Genomic DNA, 27,437 nt, shown 5'->3' on the forward strand with positions numbered 1-27,437 from the left:
GCAATGATGATTGTTCTCTACTAGAACGTATTGTGTGGTCTGGCTGAACCACCTCTTTCATTTGGTAAATATTCATGGGGCACCTACTATGAGCCAGACTCTAGACATCATGCTAAGCGTGAGGAATACAGCAATTGAAAACCCACACTAGGGACTTTCAAACAATAAAATCAAAAAACTACTTCTTGAAATGGGAAAATCTCTTCTTCCTTAAGATTCTAGAAAATTTTACCTCTGTAAATTGCCCGAAATTTAGAATTAGAACAAATAGGATCAAAACTACTGAGATATTAGCTTTCAAATGACTCATCTCAACACTTTTAAGTGTACAAACTTTAATCCTAAAATTATCAATTTAATGGTGTTCTTTCTCCCTATACCAAATGCCTTTCTAAAAATAAAGAGACTTGTTCTATCCTGAGTGATTTATTTGTTTTGTGGGCTCAAGTTAGAAGCCTTTATTTTGACTACAAAACCATCATTCTGAATAAGATAAAAATGACGTATGAATTACAAAACTAAGCATCTTTTTAAGTATTGGTTCAAAGTCATTCTGATAAATAAGCTGTAACTCTATAAAGATGCAAGAAATTTGTCACACCCCGGTAAAATAATAATATTAAATGCAGTCTATTGGGTATATTGCTGTTTCCAATAGCATTATACCCAAGACAATGAGATGATAGCAAGCCAACACACCAGTTTTCTCATTACAGGCTCTTGACTCTAGATGTTAAGGAGGATCCATGTGAATCTGTTTGGTACCTTACTGTTGATCTGAGCTACCCAAGCAACAGATATCTGTGGGCAGAACTGTAGGCATAGATTGGCCGCTGTCTTCAGTATTTGTACAAACTGTCTCTCATTTCCCTGCCCTCTGGATTTCCACCTGTCTCCACCCACTACTCTTTAATTATACACCTGCGGTCTGCCCACTTCACCCATCTGGAATACAGGTTTCTGATTCTAACCACCAGCACGTTCCCCTGAACATGTTCCTACCTCATGGATTGAAATTTCCCTGGAGCTAGAGTGGTCCCCATCCTTTATCCTGAACTCATAGCAACCATAGAGTTCGACACGGTCCTCTTCCACCATCAGCCGTCTTTCAAAATTACTCTCACAAAACCTCTCCCAACCCCCAAAAAAAACATCCTTTGAAGTTTTAGACTAGAATCACAGAAGAGTGTCCAGGGAATTTTTTATTGGCAGCTTGCAAGGAGCAGCTGTGGGAGAGCTGGAGAAAGGATCCTGGCATCCAGAGCAGATGGTCAGATCCCAGTTCAGGCACTTACTAAGTGGCTGGTTTTAACTAAACTTCATTTCAGCCTGAGTCACTTCACTTATAAATAGGAATAAAATCAACTTCACAAGATGACTGTAAAGAATAAATGAGATAAACAGAATAAATTCTAAACTATTACACCTGACTGGTAAGACCCATGCTCTGCTTCCTGGAGAACACTCTGTCTTCATTTCTTACTCTACTCTTCTTAATTCACCAGCCACCAATTAATTAGACTGGCTATCTCTCCATCCCTTGAACATGCCAAGCCTACTTTGATAACTCAAACCTCTCTTTTACCTGAAATGTTCTCACCAGGAGTTCATCTAACCATCCCTTCTCATTATTTCACTCTCAGCTCAAAATTCACCTTCTCAGAAAGGACCACTTTTAACACTTAAGCTGAAAATGCAGCCCTCTCACTCAGTATTTTATCCCATCCCTTTTTCTACTTTCTCCATAATAGTTATCATAATTTAAATATCAAAATTACTTATTTTTGTAGGCTTTTCTTACCTATCTCTTTCCATAATTAATAAAGCAATAGAAGAGTCTTTGTCTCCCCGAGCCTATCACAGAGCTGGAAATATAGTATTTGCTCAATAAATATTATTTTAATGAATGGGTGAATTCCATCTTTGTCTTATTAGGTTCTAAGGGTGGTTGAATCTCTACTGGGGAAACAAACATCTCATTAGTAAATTGGGAATAACAGCAGGTGTCAGTGTATATGTTGCAGGGCAGGAGGGCTGAGCAGACTCTTCTTTCAGACAGAACACTAGGAGAGAAAAACAACTGGCTGGTGGTATAAGAAGAAAAAGCTCAGCCCTTCTGAACTTCCATTTGCTCTAACCACAGGATTATGTCAACCACAGAAACTGGATTCATTCCTCTCTGTCTAAAGAGAGTGTGGGCCAGTTTAACTGAATTTGAATCAAAAATAAAATTTTAAAAATGCTATCCTTCCCACTCAGACATTGGGCTACTGATGCCCTCTGACTTCAGATGTTGACAACATGTTCAAGTTTGAGGAAACCTTGAGAAACAAAAGGAACTGATAGAATCGTCTGTACCCAATCCCCAAGCTATGGTGCGCTGCCTCCCTTTTGATCCTGAACAAAAAACCTATTCATTCACTCAACAGGCATTATGAGAGACCGTAACAATTTTTTAAGCCCCACGGGAAGCAACCAGATAGTTACATTAACAGGTTTCCTGACGATCTGATCAGGTCAACAACTTGTTTGTGGGTAAAGCCTTCTGTGCTCACACCATTGATTTTTGCAAGGACATCACCTGGGAGATGCCAAGAAAAACGAGTGTTAAAATGGTTGGTTAAATCATCTCTCCTGACCCACAAATGAAACAAAACACACAAGCCCCAAACCTTGGCAACATAAAGGAGCTGAGGAAATTCAAAGCAACAATCACATCCTGACCTTCACCATCAAAAAAATATTTTTTTTTGCTATTTAAATAATTCCAAACATAATCATAGTTCTGACTTACCAGCTTGCAGGCCAGCACAGTGTGCTGGGCTGTCCTCCTGGATTTTGCAGATCAGGGTGCACATATCTGTGGAGAAGGTGTTCTGGTTTGGGAGCCTGTAAGTCTGTAAGATGAGAAAGATACATAATTACTACTAAAAAACTCAAAATCTATTTGTCAAAAAAATTGAGCAGTATCAATTACCTTACATAACATGATACATAAGTACAAAGAACAATCTGGGAAGCTTTTCTGAGTATAAACTGAATATAAGGACCAATCTGACACTTCTCCCACACATTCTGTAGCTGACTCCATTCATAAAAAAAAAAAAAAACACATCTGGGGCTTCCCCTGTGGCTCAGTGATAAAGAACCTGCCTGCCAGTGCAGGAGACACAAGTTGGATCCCTGGCCCAGTATTATTCCGCATGCCAGGGGCCAACTAAGCCCATGTGCCTCACCTACTGAGCCTGTGTTCTAGAGCCTGCAAGTCGCCGCTACTGAAGCCGACATGCTCTAGAGCCTGTGCTTTGTAAAAAGAGAAGCCACTGCAATGAGAAGCCCGCTCCCTGCGACTAGAGAGGAGTCCCCACTCACTACAACTAGAGAAAAGCAACACAGCAGCAAAGAGCCAGCACAGCCAAAAATCAATAAATAAATGTTAAAAGAAAACACATCTGGCTTAAGAAAGGAAGCAGTGTAAGACTGGCTTAAGATTTAAGACATTCATGCCTAAGAGACCACCTGATGCTACTGGGTATTTAACAAGAAAAATTCAGTTTCTCTTTCCCCAGTAGGATAAAATAACAGTAGCCAAGAGCAGAGAGAAAAATCTCTATGTGGTTCTCCCAAGCTAAAGTACTCATTACAGGAGCATATGAAACATTACACATCCAGCAAGGGAGATATGCCAACAATAATTATTTTAAATCAGAGTTCTGCAAATAATGACAATCTGCCCTTCATTAATTCAAAAGTTTTATAATTGACTCAATTATCTTCATTCCTGAATGCTCGTTGGTACACCTGCCCTGAATACTCACCAATTCATTAGCCACTCGACTAAAAGAGAAAAAGTTATGCTTCATCTCTTGCCCCAATTTGGCAAAAGCAACTTGGTTTTGTTTTTCCTTTCAATTTGTACCAAGAACACAGCACCAGTGTTTGATGAATAGAGTAGCCCAGTGATCTATATTCTTCTTTTTCACATATTTAAGCTATGAGGTCTAGTTCCATTTAGAATCAAAATTAGCATTCTGAGTTGAGTAAGTCTTCCTAATATCTGTTTCCTAAAATTAAACCACATCCCAGTACTGCTTCCTTGTGGAAAAACTAATGTCCGATGTCCATCCCTTTATATTTTAGACATACAGTTTCCAGAACCAGCAGAACCACAAGTCAATCAATGCAATGAACTTCTAGGAACTTGACTTTGTTAACCTTGAAGGGATTTCTATTTACTCTAAAAGGCATTTAGAGTCCCCCTATCTTAAAGGCAGATGAGACTTTTAGAGATCATGTAATCTACTTTCAAGACCCTGATGCTAGGAAAGATTGAAGGCAGGAGAAGAAGGGGACAACAGAGGATGAGATGGTTGGATGGTGTCATTGACTCGATGGACATGAGTTTGAGCAAGCTCCAGGAGTTGGTGATGGACAGGGAAGCCTGGCATGCTGCAGTCTATGGAGTCACAAAGAGTCGGACATGACTAGCCAACTGAACTGAACTGAACTGAATTTACTTTCCATCAATATCAGAGATTCCTTTAACAGATTTTTTTTGCCAGGGAATCTTCTTGCCATCGCCCAGGCCCTTCCAGAAATGAAGCATGGTCTGGTTCATGCAACACATAGACCAAAGCTATAAGAGACCTTCCTTTGGGAAACCACTGTTATAATGATTCTCATTAGCAGTGAGAATTTACACTCCATGTCCAGGAAGCAAAGTAAGTACAGTGAAGGGGAAACATTAATTGATGTAGTACGCACATGCGTATGTTTGCCACAGGTGTAAAATTTGTGGTTCGAGATAGGCAGAGGTCCCAGAGCTTTGGAAAGAACTAATCAGTTGGACATTTTTCTTTTGCTCAGTCATTTCCTAGAGACACAAAAGTACACTGCTTTCTCATGCCCAATAGCCTTCATTCTAACATTTGTCATTTGCCTGCCTTCTACTGGAATCAGGCACATTATTTAGTACTTCACATAAGTTATCTCATTTAAAATGTTTAAGAACCTACTAAGTAGCACTGAAAGAACACAAATTCAGTTGTAAATAAATCTAAGTTCTGTGTTCTGGTCTTGCAACATTACTATCCATATCAGCAAAACACTAACATCCATGGAAACCAGCGGAGGTGAACTTGTTCTCTCCCAGCATGCCCTGTGCCCCACTGACCAGGATCCAAATACGTGTTAATGAATGGAGGCACAATAAGGGTATATGAGATTCTACTTGACATTTAAAATGTTCTCAGGGCATGCCCCCTATTTGACAGTCACTATAAACCTTGTGAGTACTAGGTAATAGGTAATGCATAGAGCTAGTAATGGAAAGCATACACCCACAGGGAATTTGCAGAAGAATGGACCCTTGCATCACTAAAATAACATGCTACAGTCCAGAGGTGAAGCCATCATTCATGTGAATCCACAAAGGTTCAGGCCACTATAACCTGCTGTCTACTAATGACAGTTTTGATTCTTGCTCCATGTAGTGTTTATGGTATGAAGAAGAAATGTGGGAGAAGCAGTGATACGTCTATAGAAAGATGAGAAGAGATTCTCCTTGGTCACGTTAAGTAAGGATAAATGAGTAATCTTTGCTCCTGTTTTCAGTAGCAATCACTGCACATCCTTGGACATAATTCTCATTTGAAAAGAAGTGGTCACAAAAAGCACAGTGTCTCTACAATACAGAATAGGGAGTGTTTCATGTGAATGAAGAATAAGAGAGAGTACTATGCTTCTAAAGCCCAATGAAAGAATTAGAGATTTCACCAAATTCAAAAGTAGAATTCAGAAAGGAGAAGGTCTCTTCTTTTCTCTGAGAGCCTTCTCCCTGCGCATTGCAGCTAAAGTTCCATTTTGTTTATTCTTAAAACGCATCTTACAGAGCAGCATCCTGTTCCTATTCTTAAAACACACTGAGTTTCCAATTGTTGTGGTGATAATTAGTCACCAAAGTTTTCTGAAGCCAGCACCAAAGTTAAGACAAAAACTGATGTTTGGTATGAGGATACGATTATGCAGAATGCTTCTAAAAGAAATGCAAAAGTGTACTGGAAAAAGAACACAGTAATACTTAAACTACTTCTGTTGCACTTAATTAGACATGCCTTTGTTTGACCTAATGCATCATATTTACAAATATAGCCATGAAAAAGCAGACAGCAAGTAAGAAATTAAATTCTTAGGCTAGTAAATAGAAATCCATAAAGACTTAAAATTTCCTACAGCATGAGGCAATACATGCATAGAGACAAATATTCTTAAGCATTTTCAAATAATAGTTATAAAATGTTACCACTAAGGAAAAGAGTACAAACTTCTCATAAAGTCCAATATGAAAATTTTAGTATTTTCAAATATAATAGTAACTATAAATGAATAGATGCAGTCCATATACACAAACATATTTCTGTCAAGTATCTCTGAATACTGAAGTGTAGGCAAAATCTGATGCACAGTATAAGAAATTATTGTGCAAAACCCATCACTAATGCAAATATATAAGATTCACTTATAAAGCATACGTCATTCTCTTATTTATGAGCTGACTGATAGCAAGAATTTCTGATCAGTCTCAGACCAACAAGAAGAATAAAGCAAAGAGAAACAAGAAGTTGAGTAAATCTCAGGGTGATTACTTTATCTGCTTGAATGTTTTCTTTCCTTGATGGTACCCAACAAACTGAAAAACTACCAAAAACAGCCACACATAGAAAACAAGTCACAGCCTCTCTCAATCCCTAAGCCCGACTTCATTCTTTCTTTGTAAATATCATGACATCGCCAGTGCCAGTTTCTTAATTAAAAGTCTGGAAAATTTGAAAACTGCCCACCTGAATTTCAAATCCAAATGTTCCATTATCTTGTTTTTCCACAGTAACAAGCTTTCTGTAAAAAAAAAAAAAAAAAAAAAAAAACAAACTAGGAATGAAGATCAAAGTGTCACATGTGGCACATATCTATCATTAAAAATAACTGCCAATAAAAAATAGTTGATGTTTGTATAAATTGTAGTATGTATGACTGTGTGTGTGTGTGTGTGTGTGTGTGTGTGTGTGTGTATGTGTGTGTGTGTATGAGATATCAACAGCCTGGAAAGCTGTGTTCCTAAACATCTTGGTGAGACACCAAAAAATAAATGGAATTCTTTACCTTTGAGACCAAGAAAAGTCACCTACAGAACTTGATCTTGTCAGAGCAAGCTGAAAAATAAAAGTACACAGTTACTGAAAGATCCTTAAGACACAACTGTAAAATGTTCTAAATCACAAAGGACTCTTCTTTGGCCCCACTCCTGGGAAATTGTTACCGAAAGGCAGTAATTTCCATTCTCCAGTGATAGCAAAGGAGAGCTGGGAAAGGAACCATTCAGGTATTCCATTTGAAAGATTAAAATAGGCTTCGATAATAACACCCTATGGCAAAAGAGTTAATGTAATGTGGCAAAATTCCGAAGCTTCCAAAAAGAACTTCATATCTAATCTGTATCTAAAATAGCCTCTGAAAGTTTAACCACAGCAGTTTATAATCACACTGAAATCCAAAATAAAAATAACACCCATAGAATGACATATAAAACAAAATAGTTGATAGTTTGGGGAGATGCTGATGGAATGACTGTTTATTGTAATAGTTCAATATGTTACTGTTTTTAGAAGGATAAAATCATCTAATATCTAGAAGCATAATTTGGATAAAACGAGGGACTCAAAACCTCAATTATTTTTATGATTTATTTTTGTAATCATTTTAAAAGAGTACAGTAAGATTTCTATCCAAGAAAGGAAAGGAACTTCAGAATGGTATAAATGTTGTAAATGGCATAAACTTTTGCTTCCCTGGTAGCTCAGACAGTAAAGAATCTGCCTGCAATGTGGGAGACCTGCATTTGATCCCTGGGTCGGGAGGATCCCCTGGAGATGAGAATGGCTACCCACTCTGGTATTCTTGCCTGGAGAATCCCATGGACAGACGAGCCTGGCAGGCTATAGTCCATGGGGTCGCAAAGAGTCAGACAGGACTGAGCAACTAACACTTTCACTTTACTCCTCTGCATCTTTTGGGAAGAGATCATTTAAAGATAAGCTTCCAGGATACAGTCTATCATCATAAATAAAGGAAAAGTTGCTGAAAGGTGTCATTTTTTTTAAAGTAATTATAGTGAGTTTTGTGTGTATTGTGTTGGTTCTTTGCTTAGGCATTAACAAATGTAAATCAGCTCTTTCTCAAATGTTGGTTCAGGGTTCCAAAACAGAAGTTCATGCTACTGGTTAGTCAAAGGTGTTTATTTAAGTGGCAACCTATTATGCTTCTTATATATCAGTGACTATAGAAAATATCAGGAGATAATGCAGGTGTCCAAACAAATAAAAGTAAAATAGAAGCTAACAGCCAAAAGGAGAAAAGTATGCAAAGAAATTAATGCACCAATGAAATCTTCATTAAGGCATATGTTAGAGAAGCTACATCACTGTAAGGAAACTGAATTATCAAGTACAAAATGCCAGCATTCTCACAAATTTTCTTGAATGGTTCCGTGTTCAGAATTTGGCCACTGGTCAGTATTGTTAACCCAGTGAAAAAACTGACATCTTCCTACAATAATAATAAATTTATTATACTTTCCTCTTTTATTAGTTCTGAACTGCAAATCATTTATATCATCTTGAAGATTACAACAAGAGAAGGCTCAGAACCGAAAAAAAAAAAAAAAGTTTCTCTATATTTGCTTAAAAAAAAAAAAAACCCTAATGGTGGGAAAGATTGAAGGCAAAAGGAAAAGAGGGCAGCAGAGGATGATACGGTTAGGTAGCAACACTGACTTGATGGACATGAATTGGAGCAAACTCCAGGAGACCATGAAGGACAGGAAGCCTGGCATGCTTCATCCATGGAGTCACAAAGAATCAGACACGACATCGAGTGAACAACAATCTATTTTTAATTTATAAGAACTAACTGTGGAAGGCCTATTAGAGTTTGTATGGTTTGTTTCAGCCTGATTTTGTCCTGATAGGTACCATTAACAAGGGTGGGGACCATTCAGCTATGCAGTGGGCTGCCTGCTTGTGGAAAAGAGCATAAACTTGATATGCCCAAGCATTCTCAACCTCTCAGCTATACTATACTCATATTTTCTTAATTTATTTTCATTACCTCTGTTTGCTTGGCTTTTATCCTTATTTCAGATGTAAAGTACTTAGGTAGGCCATATCATGCTATCTATAAATCATAACTAGTGTTTATATTTAAAAATATTATTCTTGCTATCAATACTCATCAGATTATGCATATATTTATAGATATGGAAACATATATGTATACTTATATGGAGGGCAGATGGGATTAAATACCTCACTTCTGTTCATAATTACTTGTAGCCTTTGGGCCTCTTAGGGGATGTATTCATTTTATTTCTACCCCAACACCTAGCACAGGGTTTGGAATAGAATGGAACCGTATAAACAGAAAAACAGAAGTAAACCACTAGATAACAATACAATCAAGTAAATGGTAGTGGGAGATGAAAAGTTTTATAAAAGAGTCTTCAACTCTGTCCATTAAATTAAATATTCATAGGAAAAGCTCAAGGGTAGAGTTTTAAAAATATAAAATAAAATTTTAAATGGAAGAAAACAAACAAGGATTAAAAAAAAAAAAAACCTGAATTCTAAAACAGCAAGAACCATAGCAAAAGAACTAATAGAAAACAAAGTCAGTCAAACTCTAGCTAATTGACCTGATTAAAATGGAAATATCTGCCTAGAGTAATATGAGATGCAGAGCAGATACTCAGCTCTTGGGGACTGACTTGGGTCATCAGTGAAACAAAGAAAAAAAATCAGACTAAATCAAATTATGAATTAGTTTCCACTCTGGATCAGCAATGAGCCTGTCATAGGCACCTAACATTAAATACACAACTGCTAAATGAATGAATAGTTCATTTTCATTCATTTAGCAGGAATTAATGAATTCTTAAACTTTTGAGACTTTTTCCTCATCCATTTTAAATACACCTTTGCTAAGCAAATAATCATAGCATTGATGAGAATCTCAAGATTTCATCTCATCCTCCATTAACCTGTCTTCTAAATCAAAAAAATCATTCTAGATAGATTCAAATACAAAATTAAGTCCACAAGACAAATCCAAGACCTCTGTAGAAAAGGAAATTTCCCCACCTCTCTTGGGCTAACCTTTCTACTCTAGCTAATTAGATTAAAATGGAAATTTCTACCTAGCACAGCATGAGATGAAGAGCAGAGACTCAGTTCTTGTGGACTGACTCGGGTTCAGTGAGAAAAAAAAAATCAGACTAAATCTAATTATAAATTAGTTTCCACTCTGGATCAGCAATGAGCCTGTCATAGGCACCTAACATTCAAAATAAAAAAAAATTTTAAATAAATGAGGCACCATCAAATTCTCTGACACATGCCACATCCAGACACAGTACCTACTTGTTTTTGATCTGAACTCTCAGACTCAGGCAATGTGGAATGTTCTTAGGGTTCAACCAAAGGAATGTTCTTAGGAATGTTCAACCAAACTATCTGTCTAAGTGAAAAGAAGTATGTCTGAAGTCTTATCAAATATTTTTACACTTTAGAACAAGTTTTGTCTGCAGCCCTCTCCCTGGAGTGAGCAGCCTTCTTCTAGAATCTGACCAGTGGAGTCTCTGCTCCCTAGACTGCCCTCCCAACCCGAGTCTTTTCTCGGGGCTGGAGGGATGACACCAAAACTCCTGAATGAGGAACTGGTATGCAACAAACAGCATATGCTGGCAACAGCTGTCTTTTATTACACATTATCTAATATGAGGAATCTAGGTTTAGCAATTTGGCAGGGCTGCAAACTACACATTCAATTATGTCTCCTGAGAAGACAAAGCTCCTTAACCCCTTGCTAGCTTCTGATCCCTGGGTTGGGAAGATCCTCTGGAAAAGGGAATGGCTACCCACTCCAGTATTCTTGCCTGGAGAATTTCATGGACAGAGGAGCCTGATAGACTACAGTCCACGGGGTCACAAAGAGTCGGACATGACTAAGCAACTAACGCTTTCACTTTTTTTCAGCTTCTAATATAAAGATGCCTGGGGTTTGGGCTGAGGATCCCAACTCTTGTGTTTTTAGTCAGGTGATTTAAAAGCTTACCAAAAAATGTAACCTAATTTTTGCTGCTATGAGATGATTCACAATGTCCCTCTTTAGTGGGAAACAAAGACCAAATATTTCAACTGTCGGTTTGCAAAAAATAGGAATAATCTGTAGCAGAGCCAGATAGTCAGCCCTGCAGAGGAGCTTGTAGTTTCACACTGTAGCCACTTCTGCTGCTAAGGAACAGTCTGCTACTTCCTCTCCCCACTGTGTACCCATTTCCTGAAAGTGTCATGAGTGGGGGAAGGGGCAGATACCTATTCACAGATGAGATATTTTTGTTATTTGTTTCAAAAGTCCACAAATTGTGTGTTCTGCTCCCTTTCCAGTACTCTACCTCATTCTCCCAATTCTTCCATGAATACAGGTTTTTCCCCTTTTTGAGTCAGGAGGCTTAGAATAACATGGCTCTGCAGAAATATTTTAAGATTAACAAAATAATGGAGCTGAACTCAATTTCTTAACTATAAGTGCTCTTGAGGAATGTAAATACTGTACAACATTGCAGCTTCTCAAGAAAATCTTATTGTGGGCTCATGAATCTCTTTCAAGAAAAATTTTTGGATATATTCTCTAAGAGCACCACAATATGGATTAGAGAATACTTATCAAATTCTTTTGTAATGAAGGTAACAGTTTTCTACTAAAAGTATTCATTAAATGGTCAGAATATCTTGTTGTCATCAAAAACACTTAGGAATTTTGGTGACAGATGAGTGTGTGGCCAGAAATAAAATAAAAGCTCCTGAAGGGCAGAACCCAACTCAGAAATACATACTAAGTCAGCACAATATTCTATATCTGACTTATAACTGAAATCACCCTTCCAGAAGTTGTCTATTTAGTAATAATTTGATAACCAAAGAAAACCAAACAAAGAGAAACAGTTTGTGGTCCCACGAATGCATATTCAGTCTTCCCCTCTGTCAGTTTTTCACTATAGCATTCAGTGAAAACTACTTTCCAAGGGTGACCTACTGCCCTTGGGAAAATGGGTGTAAGGCCCATGGCTACTCTTTTAGTTTCACAACATTCATCAAGATAACCTTACTTCATACCATCTCCTTCCTACAGCATTTTCCACTGCAGGGATTTTTTTTCCTAAAACTGTGTTCAAAAGTAGGAGACCTCACTGGGTGTATGTCACCTCCTACAAATACAGGTATCGAGATAACATAAACACAGAGAAATCTATTTTTAAATAATGTTGAGTGCAAACACCGCAGATTCTGGAGATTAATCTGAAACTACGGGCTAACCAGATACAGCTTGGCAGAAACCAAAGCCAGCAATAACAAGAAGTATGAATTGTTGACATCAGCACTGAAAGGGTTGAAAATAACAGTGGGCAGAAAACACCTGCTTGTGGGTTTGCTTCACAGGGATTTCTTTGCCTGCAATTCAGTCAGTGCCAAATGAATAGTTATTCTCTAAAGACCAGTTAAAGGAAATGAATATCATTTGGAAAATTCTAAACGGTTGGAATAAACTTGCATCAAGTCTCATTGATGATAATTGTACAGAATCAAATATATCATATACAAATGTTTTGTTTTGCTTTTTATTTTCTTTAAGTAAATTTCACAACAGTCACAAAAAGCTGTCTAAATAGGAGGAGTCTCACCATGGGAAAGAATATGAGGAAAGGGAGAAGAAAGGACCTGCAAAAGATGTGAACATATAAGTAAAATAATTGGTGAGGAAGTGTGTGTGTATGTGTACATAGATAAACAGATTACACACACACACAAACACACACACACACAGACCTGTATCTCATATACCTAAATCATTCTCATTTTCTCCCATAGCCTCCCTGATTGCTTCTTTTTAGTTCATGCTTTCTTCACTCAGGCTTAAAATCAGATGTGGTCCCTCTTCTTCACTGCTTTTCACAGCCAAGTCTTTGTGTCTCTTCTCAATTCCTTCAGTTCCTCTTTCTCCAACTACTGCAAAAATTGCTCCCTCACCACTAGGCTCTACCCATTTACCAGCAAGCAACTTTCCAGAGTAAGGTTCCTGAAACCTTGTATTCCGTCATGATCAGTTCCCTGTGTGCTGGTCAGATTACTGCTTCCTCGGGGGAAGTGTCCAAGTCTTATGAAAAGCAGCCCAGCTCTGAGGTCTCCTGTCCTCTCCCACACAGACGCTCATTGGGTCCACCTAACACAGTAATGTACTGTTACTTAAACTTCCCTAAGGGCCCCAAGATCTGTACCTCAGCATTTGAATTATTCCTTTGCTCTGGAATACCCTTTAATATCCAGTATATCTATCCTAGAAGGTTGTATTCAAAGACATGTACTTAGGTTAGAGCATGTATGTTACTTTATATTGTATAACACCTACTTGTTCTGTCTACTCAATCGTAAACCCTGTAAGGCCAGGAAATTTTCCTTCTCATCTTTATACACTCTACACTGCTATATACCTGAAAAGTGAATAAAGGTTTGGTACTTCCCACAGGGGCTTTATTTTCAGACAGTAACTCGATAGGAATGTTTTTTATTAAACTTAATGTCATAAAGGCACTTTGGAATTGAAAAAGATCAATCATCCAAACCAGAACAAATTATTCCCTTATCTCTCTTGAAAAATACCAAAGAATCAGCTATGTGCATCACTGAAAAAAGATCATGACTCTTCCACTATGCTATAACTCTGTAATCTTGAAATTAGAAGGCTTAAGAAGAACATACAATGTGCATGCAAGATTTAAGGGCAAAACTTCATGCTTTAAAACAATTCTAAATATTTTTTGTATTCAGATGTGTATGTGGAGCATTATAGCAAGCTAGCTAACCAAAATCTAAAGAGATATTTTGGTTTAATTCTTTTTTACAAGTTGGAAATTGAAAAAAACTAGCAATAAATCCAGTTGGACATGGATTTTCCCAAATGAGTTTTCCTCTCTAGGGAAATACTTTGCAATCACAATTAAAATAATAACATAATTACTGAGTTATTTGGCACATACTACTTGTCAGTCATTCTGTTAAACACTGTGCTTTTCTTCACTTACACTGCAGAAGAGCCCTGCAGGATGGTTCTATTACTATCTTCATTTCAGAAAAAAAGCAAACTGAATCTTAGAGAAGAAAATGACTTACTCAAGATTCCACAGCTACTAAGTGGCAGATCTTGCACTCATTTATCCAATAAAAGTCTTAATTCCCAATAGTGTGAGGTACATGCCAGTGCCCAGAACTAAAGATAATTTTGTCAAGAAAACTTGCACTAAAAAATAATGTATTTTCCCTGGATTATGAATTGGCATGACTATTCGAGACTGGGAGAGAGGCTGGGAGGGAAGGACTCAATAGGAGACATACAGGAAAAAAGAACAATAATTTTCAAACTGATTGTGTCTATAATACACACCATCTTCAAGTTGATATGCTTAATGATTTTTAATTCATCAGAATACCTCTTGTAGTGAGAAAATAATCTTCTTTCAAGTTTTGCCTTACAAATGTTTCCTTATGGTCTTAAATCTTAAGACTTAATGACTAGAGTCTGAGTTCTCTGGGCCCCTTGCCTCTCTCTTCACCCATACTCTGAGCCACTAATTTCAAAGGATCTGAAATAACATTTTTAACATGCAGTCAAACAAACATATCACTCTTCTCTCAAGAGAACAAGAGCACTGTAAAAGGTAAAAAATAGCACTCATACCTGCTTTCTTCCCCGAGGCAAAGTAGCCACAGTATCTGCCAGCATTTGAAGCCTTCTCTTATCATCATCCATGGTAAAACTGCCTGTGAGTGTGGAGTAAGAGCTATGCCCTGGACCAGCACAGTACTCCATGAAATTGCCATTGCTGCTCTGTTTCCTGAGCTTTTGTAAAGACATTGTGAGTAAAGATTACTCCAGCTAGCACATGGTTGAGTGGCCTTGCAGGGTGGGGGAAGCAAAAAGTATAACCCTCTGACAAGCAATCAAATGTAGCAAAGCAGAAAGAGCCCATGTGACTTCTGTGGTTTGAGGTACTTGTTACACAAACACTATCTTGTAGTTCACTCCCATTTCTCAGTACTTTTTTCTTTAAGCCCCTGAGAGAAGGCTAGTTTTTAGCATTAAAATATTTTTTTTTTCTCTTCAAACAGCCAGAACTCTTTCATGTTCTATGGCAAGTTGTGTTCAAAACACCATCTACCTGTTTTAGTAAAAGAAAAAAAGTTCCCCAAATTCTGCCATTAGTTTGACATCCACTGTCCTACTTAATATGGTCCAGTGTAGCGTAAAGGTCAGGATGTGTGGATATTGATTCCTCATGAGTATAAGCAAGACCTACAGGGTCCGGTCATAATGTCTTCTCATGAAGTCCTTGTAATGTACTTTCGCCAAAGTACATCTTAGCTCATTGATGTTCATGAAAAAAAACTTATATCTGCCACTTGGGCTGTGACCATTCAGCATTCCTCTGGTTGAACTTCCACTAGTTCATCCTCACTAAAATTATCCATTATGTCTACAAAGAGCAACGGGAGGGGAAGCACATTTAGAGCACAAAGTTGGCCATGTCTTAGACTAGACTTAGTTACAACATCATCAAGTGGTCCAAGGGAGGAATGGAGAGGGCATAAAAGTAATAGGCAAAACAATCAGGCACAAGAACATTTCCAGCTGGTCCCTGCCAGTGCATATGCACCAAGGGCAACAACATGAATTACTCACTTTCACTGATGCTTTTATTGGTGGAAGTTGGAGAAATGCAGTTTTAAGGAAATTAGTTTCAGAGGAGGAGCAGGAGACATAAATAGAAGAAAGATTCAAAATAAAATCAAAACGAGAAGTTTGGTATAGTATAAAAAGAGAATTGTCATTTTCAAAATCATTGGGAAGTTCAATAGTAGAATATTAAAGAGTCAAAAGTCTATAAAATGGAAGTCACAGCAAATTCAGCTCAAGCAAAATCTGCCGAATGTAAATCGTAAAATCTTCAGAGTTAATGGTGCTTAAGAGATGGCGTCACCTCAGAAATTTTTAAAATGCTATCACAGCATGACTCATGATGATTGGAACTAGATAATGACATGAACAAACTGATGTCTCCAAAGACCTGAATGAATGAATGAAAGTCATTCAGTTGTGTCCAACTCTTTGCTTCCCCATGGACTGTAGCCCGCCAGGCTCTTCTGTCCCTGGAGATTTTCCAGGTCAGAATACTCGAGTGGGTAGCCCTTTCCTTCTCCAAGGGATCTTCATAATCCAGGAATCGAACTCAAGTCTCCCACACTGCAGGCAATTCTTCACCGTCTGAGCCACCAAGGAAGCCCTATAAAGATCTAAATCAGGGATGACAAACACATATGCCTTCAAGGTTCAGTTGGATAAAATAATATAAATGTGTAATACAAAAGGGGGTGGTAGAGACTTTGGCAACTAATGAATATGGTCAATTAAAAAGACATTTATGGGGTGTGTGTGTGTGAGAGAGAGAGAGAGAGATGAGAGAGAGATTGAGTTTTAAAGTATCTCCAGGTTACTATAAGGTACATGAAGTAAATTAACACTATTACTTGAGGACAGCAGTCCACCCGTCTTCTGGGAATTTTATAAAATTAGGTAAATATTTTAATATTTCAAGATACCAAATATAAATGACATGTTTGTCTAAGGACTCTAAGCCAACCAACAATCAGGTTTTACTGACAGATATTAAAATTGTATCAATTAAGTGTGTGATACTAATCTTAAGCTAATATAGAAATCTATTGAAAGAATAGATTCTAGAAAAACATATTAAATCAGAAATTGGAAAATAAAATTTTTACTAGATTTATGAAATGTGTTTAACTAGTAGAATATTTTAGATCATGAGATCCATGGCTGTAAAATCAGAGTCAAGGGCAAATTTGACATTCAGCCAGTACATAGCAGTCTGGTCACCCTTGTTAATTACATGTTTATGACTTTGTCTATTTTGATCAAAATAGATCAGTTCCCTGTTCTGATTATCAGGACATGTATCACACTAATTAGTAAATATTTTAATAACTTCGTTGTTCAGTCTCTCAGCTGTGTCAAATCCTTGTGACCCCATGGACTGCTACATGTCAGGCTTCCCTCTCCTTCACAATCTCCCTGAGTTTGCTCAAACTCATGTCTACTGAGTCGATGATGCCATCCAACCATCTCATCTTCAGTTGCCCCCTTCTGCTCCAGCCCTCAGTCTTTCCCAGTATCAGAGTCTCTTCCAATGAGTGAAAGTGAAAGTGAAGTCGCTCAGTCGTGTCTGACTCTTTGAGACCCGTGGACTGTAGCCCACCAAGCTCCTCCGTCCATGGGGTTCTCCAGGCATGAATACTGGAGTGGGTTGCCATTTCCTTCTCCAGGGGATCTTCCTGACCCAGGGATCGAACCCAGGTCTCCCACATTGCAGGCAGATGCTTTAACCTCTGCACCACCAGGGAAGCCCTGGTGAGTAGGCTCTTCATATCAGATGGCCAAAGTATGGGAGTTTCAGCTTCAGCATCAACCCTTCCAGTGAATATCAGGATTGATTTCCTTTAAGATTGACTGGTTTGATCTCCTTGCTGTCCAAGGGACTCTCAAGAGTCTTCTCCAGCACCACAGTTAGAAATTTTTTATTTTAATAACTACCCTGATCAAAAGTATCCTTTATGATAAATGTGGGGAAAAACTAATGTTTCCCTACAAATGTGATTTCAACCTTCAAATCTTGATTTACAAAGATTTTCTACTATTTACTTCATTTTCTATAAAATTGCCACTAACATAATTATAATACCCTGAAACCATCTTCCCCTTCATCATCACCTTTATTTCATAATAAAATGAAACCAGATCAAGTTATCTACCTACTCAGAAAAATTCAGGAGTACCTCATTGTCTACAAAACAAATTAAAGAATTCCAAGTTCTTATCTAACTTCATCTCTGAAATGTCATATCATTTTTTTAAGATATATCAGTAGTTTATGGATGGGAGGTCTTACACCTCTGAAGCAAGGCCCTGGAGTAACGCTGTGTGCTGCCAACAGAGAGCAAGACATGGTGACTGCTTTCATTCTCATATCAATTTTTTCAGATCATTCTTTTAAGATTTAATATTTTACAGTCAGATTATAAAGCTAATTGTACACAAGTCTGTTTCTACACTAATTTCCTCTAACCACCCCATGTTCTATATCCAACATTCTCACATCACTTTTTTCAGATCATTCTTTTAAGACTTAATATTTTACAGTTGGATTATAAAGTTAATTTAACTTATATGCAGAGTACATCATGAGAAATGCTGGGCTGGAGGAAGCACAAGCTGGAATCAAGATTGCCAGGAGAAATATCAATAACCTCAGATATGCAGGTGACACCACCCTTATGGCAGAAAATGAAGAAGAACTAAAGAGCTTCTTGATGAAAGTGAAAGAGAAGAGTGAAAAAGTTGGCTTAAAGTTCAACATTCAGAAAACGAAGATCGTGGTATCTGGTCCCATCACTTCATGGGAAATAGATGGGGAAACAGTGGAAACAGTGGCAGACTTTATTTTGGGGGGGGGTTCCAAAATCACTGCAGATGGTGATTGCAGCCATGAAATTAAAAGACACTTACTCCTTGGAAGGAAAGTTATGACCAACCTAGACAGCATATTCAAAAGCAGAGACATTACTTTGCCAACAAAGGTCCATCTAGTCAAGGCTATGGTTTTTCCAGTGGTCATGTATGGGTATGAGAGTTGGACTGTGAAGAAAGCTGAGCATCGCAGAATTGACGCTTTTGAACTGTGGTGTTGGAGAAGACTCTTGAGAGTCTCTTGGACTTCAAGGAGATCCAACCAGTCCATCCTAAAGGAGATCAGACCTGGGTGTTCATTGGAAAGATTGATGCTGAAACTGAAACCCCAATATTTTGGCCACCTGATGTGAAAAGCTGACTCATTTGAAAAGACCCTGATGCTGGGAAAGATTGAGGGCAGGAGGAGAAGGGGACGACAGAGGATGAGACGGCTGGATGGCATCACCGACTCAATGGACATGGGTTTGGGTGAACTCCGGGAATTGGTGATGGACAGGGAGGCCTGGCATGCTGTGGTTCATGGGGTCACAAAGAGTCAGACATGACTGAGAGACTGAACTGAACTGAACTGAACTGATAAACCTAATTGTACACAAGTCTGTTTCTACACTGTCTAATTTCCTCTAACCACCTCATGTTCTATATGAACACCTATATCTAGGTGTTCAGAAAATGTTTGTTAATAGAAATAAAAGGGTAGAGGAGAAGATATTTAACAAAATTAATTCAACAACATTGTTCTGAATCATCAAAGAAGAAAAACCAAACTGGCAGAAAAATTTTGTGCTATTAACCCATATTCCAAAGTTCTATAATTTTTTATAAACAGTTATCTGAAAGATGTGGACTGAATTTTTTACAGTATTCAAACTAGTCAAAAAATCTTGAGATGAGATCCAGTTTATTTTACCAGTGCTATACTAAATTTTCAAGATAAATACAAATCTTATATGAATTGTCCAAGAGCATAAAACAAGATGCATTCTCTAAAGCTAATTAATCTGATCCTGCCTGAGAATCCTATGGACAGAGGAGACTGGCCAGCTTTAGTTCATAGGATCACAAAGAGTCAGACATGACTGAAGAGACTTAGCATGTATACACAAACTATATATAGAAGGCATAAAAGACGGAAGGAAGGAAAGAAAGGAGAGAGAAAATTAAGCTAATCTCACATTAATTCTGATACAAATGTCCTAATAAAAATATCAATTTGAGCCAAATACCGTATTAAAAATAATACTTCTCAACACAGTAGGATGTGTCCCAGGAATACAAAGATACTTCAACATTAGGATATAAAATATTAACATAAATCACTAAATCTCTGGATGAAAGAAAAAATTCAGTGCAATAGACACCAAGACTGGTATGATTTCTTTGCTTTGAAAAATCCTAAGTAAGTTAGGAATAGAAGGAAAATTTTCTTAACATAATGAAAAGTATCTGTCAGGAACACCCACCAAAGTGTTGAAAATGTGTTTCTAATACAGTGAGAAGGAAAGAAGAGATGACAATAACCCTCACCAATGATCACTGCTGTACTTTATATCACAAATAGGAGGTACAGAATTTGTAAAGAAAGAAATTAAACCATAAGATTTGTTTGTGACATGGCTGCATAACTAGAATATCCAAGACAATCCACTGAAGAACAGACTTAGTAAGATAATTTTCCTAAATGTAAGATTCAAAGGGTATATAAAGAGAAATAAATTTCTCATAGAGCAGCAGGGGATGATATGAACTTGTAATAACAGAGGAAAGAAGCACTAACAAAATAGCCAAAATTTCATAAAATAGGAATGAACTTAGCAAGCATTTTTAATATTTTATGAAGAACATTATCATGTCCAGAGTAAGGGAAAAAAATACCATGTTCCCATATGAGAAAGTCCTTCTTGTAAAGATGCCTATTATTTTCAAATTTTCTAAAACATTCAATGTACTGAATTCAAAATCTACATAGGTTTTGTTTGCTTGCTAGTTTATAAAATTTGACACATATTCTTACACCATCTGAAAGAGAAAGTGCACAAAACTAAGAATTTGAAAATAATGGAGGGGATAGAGGTAAGGTGAACACTGAGAAAATTACCCTACTTGGGTAACAGTTCAGTTCAGTTCAGTCACACAGTCGTGTCCGACTCTTTGCAACTCCATGAATCGCAGCACACCAGGCCTCCCTGTCCATCACCAACTCCCGGAGTTCACTCAAACTCATGTCCATCGAGTCAGTGATGCCATCCAGCCATCTCATCCTCTGTCATCCCCTTTTCCTCCTGCCCCCGATTCCTCCCAGCATCAGAGTCTTTTCCAATGAGTCAACTCTTCGCATGAGGTGGCCAAAGTATTGGAGTTTCAGCTTTAGTATCATTCCTTCCAATGAACACCCAGGACTGATCTTTAGAATGGACTAGTTGGATCTCCTTGAAGTCCAAGGGACTCTCAAGAGTCTTCTCCAACACCACAGTTCAAAAGCATCAATTCTTCGGCACTCAGCTTTTTTCACAGTCCAACTCTCACATCCATACATGACCACTGGAAAAACCATAGCCTTGACTAGATGGACCTTTGTTGGCAAAGTAATGTCTAGCTTTTTAATATACTGTCTAGGTTGGTCATAACTTTCCTTCCAAGGAGTAAGCGTCTTTTAATTTCATGGCTGCAATCACCATCTGCAGTGATTTTGGAGCCCAGAAAAATAAAAGTCTGACACTGTTTCCATTGTTTCCCCTTCTATTTCCCATGAAGTGATGGGACCAGATGCCATGATCTTCGTTTTCTGAATGTTGAGCTTTAAGCCAGCTTTTTCACTTTCCTCTTTCACTTTCATCAAGAGGCTTTTTAGTTCCTCTTCACTTTCTGCCATAAGAGTGGTGTCATCTGCATATCTGAGGTTACTGATATTTCGGGTGTAGAAAACGTTAAAAGAGTTAGGATTGTGTGGTCAAATAGGATAGGTAAATGAAAAGAATACTGAAAAATCAAATATTGTCAATGAATAGAAAATCCCAAAACATATCCATGAATATTCATATCATTATTTTATCATTATATTTTATTATATAATATTTTATATACTTTATTATATATTTTATTATACCATTAACTTATTTGAATTCATTAGGAAAAGAATAGCCCTTCCAATAAATGGGATTGGTACCTGTATGGAAACAATTAATTTATAGTCTTTTATTAAGTTATAAAAATAATTCCAGATGACTTAAGGAGCTAAATGTAAAAATAATTTCTTTGATGTAGATATTTTTTAAAGTCTTTATTGAATTTGTTACAATATTGCTTCTGCTTTATGTTTTTGGCCATGAGGCATGTGGGATCTTACCTCCTCGATCAGGGATTGACTCCACATCCTCTGCATTGGAAGGCTAACTCTTAACCACTGGACAGCCAAGACAGTCTCTAAAAATAACTTTAAATATTCAAAGTAATAGCAGAAAAATATAGAGTATTTCAGTAAGAGTAGATTAGAAAGTTCAGAGAGCATTAGTAACATAAATGTTAAAAATTTCTGTTCAGTGGAAGCTATAATATACATAGGCTAAAGCTAAATGACAACAAGAAATTATTTATGATACATAATTGGTTAAAGGCCATAATACAAAAGGAATATTTAAATTATTCTTTGAGGAAAAGTATTTTTAAATGAATAAAGACTCTGAAGAGATAACTTACAGAGAAAGCTCAAATCATCAATATACTAATTAAAGGATGTTCAAACATACAAGTAATCAGGAAAGGAAAACTTAAAACAACAGTCAGATACTAACTGTTGCCCACCAAAAAAATGAACAAAAAATCAAAACTGGGGGTATCCAGTACTGGTGAAGTTACAAGGTAATGGGCTCTTAGAACTTTGTAGGAATATAAATCAATAAAATTTTAGTAGTGGAGTAATTTGACAGTGGGTTTCACAAATGACACTAGTGCCAAAGAGCCTGCCTGCCAAGGCAGGAGACCAGGTTCAAGCCCTGAGTTGGGAAGATCCCATGGAGGAGGGCATGGCAACCCTCTCCAGTAATCTTGCCTGGATAATCCCATGGACAGAGGAGCCTGGAGGCCTTCAGTCCACAGGGTCTCAAAGAGTCAAATACGACTGAAGCACGCCAGCACACAATTCAACAGCATTGTGTTGACTTAGCACACAGGCACACAATTCAACTGCAGGCACACAATTCAACAGTATCAAAATTTTTAAATGCGTTCCAATAATTCTACTTTTAAGAATTTATTCTACAAAAGTACTCTTATATGTGCAGAAAACAAGTATGTTTCTTATGACATTGTTTGTAATTGTGAAAAGTTGATGTTTTAAATGAGTATCAGTTGAGAAATAGCTAATAACTTGTGATAATTTAATTCAGTGGACTACTCGGCACTCATTGAAAAGTATAGACAATTATGTGCAAAAACATTTTTAAGACAAATAAAGTAGGGGAAAAGGAGAACAATGGGCACAATAGGATCCCATTTATTCTTTTTTCTTGAAGAAAGATCACGTATCTATATGTACTCAGTCACTCAGTCATGTCCAACTTTTTGCTACCCCACGGACTATCCTGTCAGGCTCCTCTGTCCATGGGATCCTCCTTGCAAGAATACTGAAGTAGGTGCCATTTCCTCCTCCAGGGGATCTTTCCAACCCAGGGATCTCACCCTCATCTCCTGTGTCTCCTGCATTGCAGGCAGATTCTTTTAACACTGAGCCACATACAGTGACATGTATAAACATAAAAATGGTTACATAATATGGATGGTCCCCCACTTAAGATTGTCTGACTTAGAATTTTTCAACTTTACATTGATGTGAAAGTGGGATTCAAAAGAAACCAAGACTCTTGAGAGCCCTTTGGACTGCAAGGAGATCCAATCAGTCAATCCTAAAGGCAATCAGTCCTGAATATTCATTGGAAGGACTGATACTGAAGCTGAAACCCCAACACTTTGGTCATCTGATTTGGTGAAGAATGTGAAGAACTGACTCATTTGAAAAGACCCTGATGCTGGGAAAGATTGAAGGTGAGCAGAGAAGGGGATGACAGAGGATAAGATGGTTGGATGGCATCACTAACTCAATGGACATGAGTTTGAGTAATCTCTGGGAGTTGGTGATGGACAGGGAGGCCTGACGTGCTGCAGTCCATGGGGTCACAAATAGTCAGACACAACTGAGCAACTGAACTGACTGATACTTTGAATTATGAAATTTGATTTTCAGGCTAGCGACATAGGAAATAATACTTGTGATGCTGGGCAAGGCAACAACCCATGGCTCCCAGTCAGCCATGTCATCATGAGGATAAACAATCAATACATCTTCAACCATTCTATTTCTCACTTTCAGTATAGTAGTCAACAGATTACATGAAATATTCAACATAACATAGACTTTATGGTAAATGATTTTGCCCAACTATAGGTGAGTAAATTTTTCTGAGAACATTTAAATGTAGCTGGGCTCAGCTATGTCGTTTGGTAGGTTAGATGTATCAAATGTATTTCAACTAACAATATTTTCAGTTTGCAGTAGGTCTATCAGGACATAACCTCATTGCATGGTGAGGAAGATATGCAGATACTAATCTGTTAACAGTGGTTACCTCTGGAGGAGTTGAGGGAAGAGTGAAAGTGAAAGTGTTAGCAGCTCAGTCATACCTAACTCTTAGCAAGCCCGTGCACTGTAGGACTCCTCTGTCCATGGAAGAATACTCCAGGCAAGAATACTGGAGTGAGTTGCTATTCCCTTCTCCAGGGGATCTTCCTGACCCAGAGATCTTTCCCAGGTCTCCTGCATTTCAGGCAGATTCTTTAACATATGAGTCACCAGAGAAGAATATGGAAGGTTATGAAGGAAGGCTTTTAATTTTTATTCTATATATGATGTGCACCTTTTCAAAAAACAAGTATGCATTCTTATTTTAGTTGGTCAACTTTTAAAATACTAATAACTCACAGAGAATTTTTAAAAACCAATCACATATTGATGATAGTGATATCATGATTTTCTAGCTCCTCATATTGTTTATGCTAGTGATGAGAATTATTGTTCTATTAACTGAAGGTTTGGTATTTGGTTATAGGCTAAGATTTTATTTTGCTTAATGGGATTTTAAGGTAATTCTTTCATATCTCTTAATCACTTTCTTCCAACCAAGTAAAATTCCTCCTCAAAAAGGACTGATAAAATTTTCATAAAATAGAATCATAAAGGAAAGTAATGCCATCATGGGCCACTACTTTTTATGCAAGCAAAGAGCATTGGTTTGTCCACAAGCCACAGTTCTCAAGTTGACAGTTACCAACTGCCTAATTCAGTTCTCATTAGTCATTTAGTATCTCCACCTCCCACACTACATGCACACAGTTCCATTTCAAAATCCAAATCTTTTATCAAAATTCAAGGTAAACAAGTGACGATGTTCCTTCCTCTTCCCTTAACTAACGCCATGTGTCACCCTTCGGGTTCAAGTTTTACTTAACTTGCTCAAGAGGTGTGGACAGAGTCACCTCACAGAACCAGGAAGGGCTTCAGGGCTTAAGAAAGTAACTTCTTAGAAGCAATAAACCTGTCTGAGACTGGAATTTTGCGTAATACTTGGAACAATAAAATACTTCCTAGAGATGCAGATAATTTCCCCCTGGCTTTTAAGTAAAGTCCAAAAGCTTTAGCCCGCCCTTTGAGGTTGTGTGTGTCCCAGCAGATCCTGTGATGTCATAGCAGGCCGCATCTTGGTCACACTGGCCTGCCTTCTAAGCCCCTGACAGGCGCAGCTTCTCTTCAGGACTTTCACACTCACACTTCCTTTTCCCCACCAGCCTTCATTTGCCTTGTTTCCTCTCTCTCTCCATTTGTATATATGTATACATCACACCTTCAAATCTCAGCTCAGATACCATCTACTAGAGAAGCCCTAAACATCCCCGCTGCATGGAGCAAGGTGTTCAACAGGCCACGTCCAAATGGAATGGCTCCAAAAAGAGCTACCACTTTGGAGTCTCTAAGCAGACACTCCTACAATCCACTCACTACCCAGAGCTGCCTGGATTGGCCCTGCTACCTGCAGGAGACTCGCCTTTGACAATAGTAAAGAATCAGCAGAGAAGGGCCAGCAGGAAGCAACTTGGGGAAATGCTCCACGCCTTCTCGGTTTTTGTTTTGAGTCTAGGAAGGTAGGTTGGGGGAGGGATGTGTGTGCACCAGAAGGAAGTACAAAAGAGGAATAAGGTGACTTTAGAAGACCAGAATCCTTTATTTTCTATCACTGTCTAATTACAATTTCAAAAAAAGATAGGAAACCTCAATTACTTTGAGATTCAAATATAGTACAGGGAAGAACAGTATGTTAATCATCTGTATGTGTCCATAACCTAGCACAGAAGACATCAGTAAATATTTCTTAACTTTATTTAGCTAAAATAATAAAATCAAACAATTGCAGCACAAAATAGTAAATATGGAAGATAAACCAATAATAATACATCCTTCTTTGGTAAATCCATGTTTATTAGAAGGGAACAAAATTAACTATACATAAAGCTATAAGTCATCAGAAGATATTAGCTTAATTTACAGAATATTAGACTGGAAGGAAACTTAGAGCCATCTCATCTAACTCCCTTAATTTTCAGATTAAAAAATATAAGGCCTAGAAAATTTAGGTTTTGCCAGGGTCAGAGTAATTTAATGGCAGAACAATTACTAAATCACTAGATCTCCTTCAACTCAATTCTACAAATATTTACCGAGAATATAGTCATGGTAACAGCTAGGCAATGGGCTAAAGAGTTTAGTCTCATAAAACAACGAGAATAGTAATATGGTTCTCATTCTTTTCCAGGTGAAGATTCTGAGGCTAACACACTTGCCTAATATTACACAGCTAATACCTAGCAAAGCCAGGATTAGAATGCACAACATCCATTTCCAATGACAGGGTTCAGTTCAGTTCAGTTCATTCGCTCAGTCGTGTCCGACTCTCTGCGACCCCATGAATCGCAGCACGCCAGGCCTCCCTGTCCATCACCAGCTCCCGGAGTTCACTCTGACAGGGTTACCACTGTGCAATACTATCTTCCCAAATTATGCTAGCATTGTCTGGATATGAATATGAACGAGGTACGGCCCTTACCCTCATGGAGTTCACATCTGGTAGAAAAGACTGAGAAAAAATAATGTCTCATTGTGAAGCAATTAAAATAGTGGTTCTAACAGTTATTATGAATTTACCAAAGAAGATCAAAACAGTATTTCCTCTGCTATGGTTCAACTCATAGCTTTAAGAAGTTTACAGTCTGTATCTGTATATCATTAACCATAATGAAAGGAAAAGTACCAATTATTGGTTACTACCTTATGAGTTAAACTATATCTCTCCAAAAGATATGTTGAAATCCTCTAACTCTCGGTATCTGTATGACTCATTTTAGAAATAGGGTCTTTGCAGTTAAGATGAGGTCTTAGGGTATCCCTAATCAAACATGGTGCTTCCCAAGTGGCTCAGTGGTAAAGAATCCCCCTATCAAAAAGCAGGAGACAAAGGGTCGATCTCTAGGTCAGGAAGATCTCCTGGAGTAGGAAATGGCAACCCACTCTTGTATTCTTGCCTGGGAAATCCCATGGACAGAGGAGCCTGATGGGCTACAGTCCATGGGATCGCAAAAGAGTCAGACAGGACTTAGGGACTAAACAAAAATTCAGTATGACTGGC

The 27,437-nt window shown here is 37.8% G+C and overlaps 1 protein-coding gene across 3 annotated transcripts in view; it reads right to left on the minus strand.

Moving 5' to 3' along the window:
- The window catches only part of LOC120854818 (cytohesin 1 interacting protein), an 85,435-nt gene that overhangs the window by 16,487 nt on the left and 41,511 nt on the right, over positions 1-27,437 (minus strand). For 2 of the 3 annotated variants that reach the window (XM_040229119.1, XM_040229120.1), the window contains 4 exons: positions 7,159-7,208; positions 6,840-6,894; positions 2,795-2,897; positions 2,488-2,581 (listed from right to left, as the gene is read on the minus strand). In XM_040229119.1, coding sequence (XP_040085053.1) covers positions 2,488-2,581; positions 2,795-2,897; positions 6,840-6,894; positions 7,159-7,208 — 302 coding nt within the window. Of the gene's footprint in view, positions 1-2,487; positions 2,582-2,794; positions 2,898-6,839; positions 6,895-7,158; positions 7,209-14,841; positions 15,145-27,437 lie in introns of those variants that run through there. The other variant, XM_040229118.1, reaches the window with a different exon arrangement.

Source organism: Oryx dammah, unplaced genomic scaffold (genome assembly GCF_014754425.2).
Source record: "Oryx dammah isolate SB20612 unplaced genomic scaffold, SCBI_Odam_1.1 HiC_scaffold_27, whole genome shotgun sequence".
Lineage (NCBI taxonomy): Eukaryota > Metazoa > Chordata > Mammalia > Artiodactyla > Bovidae > Oryx > Oryx dammah.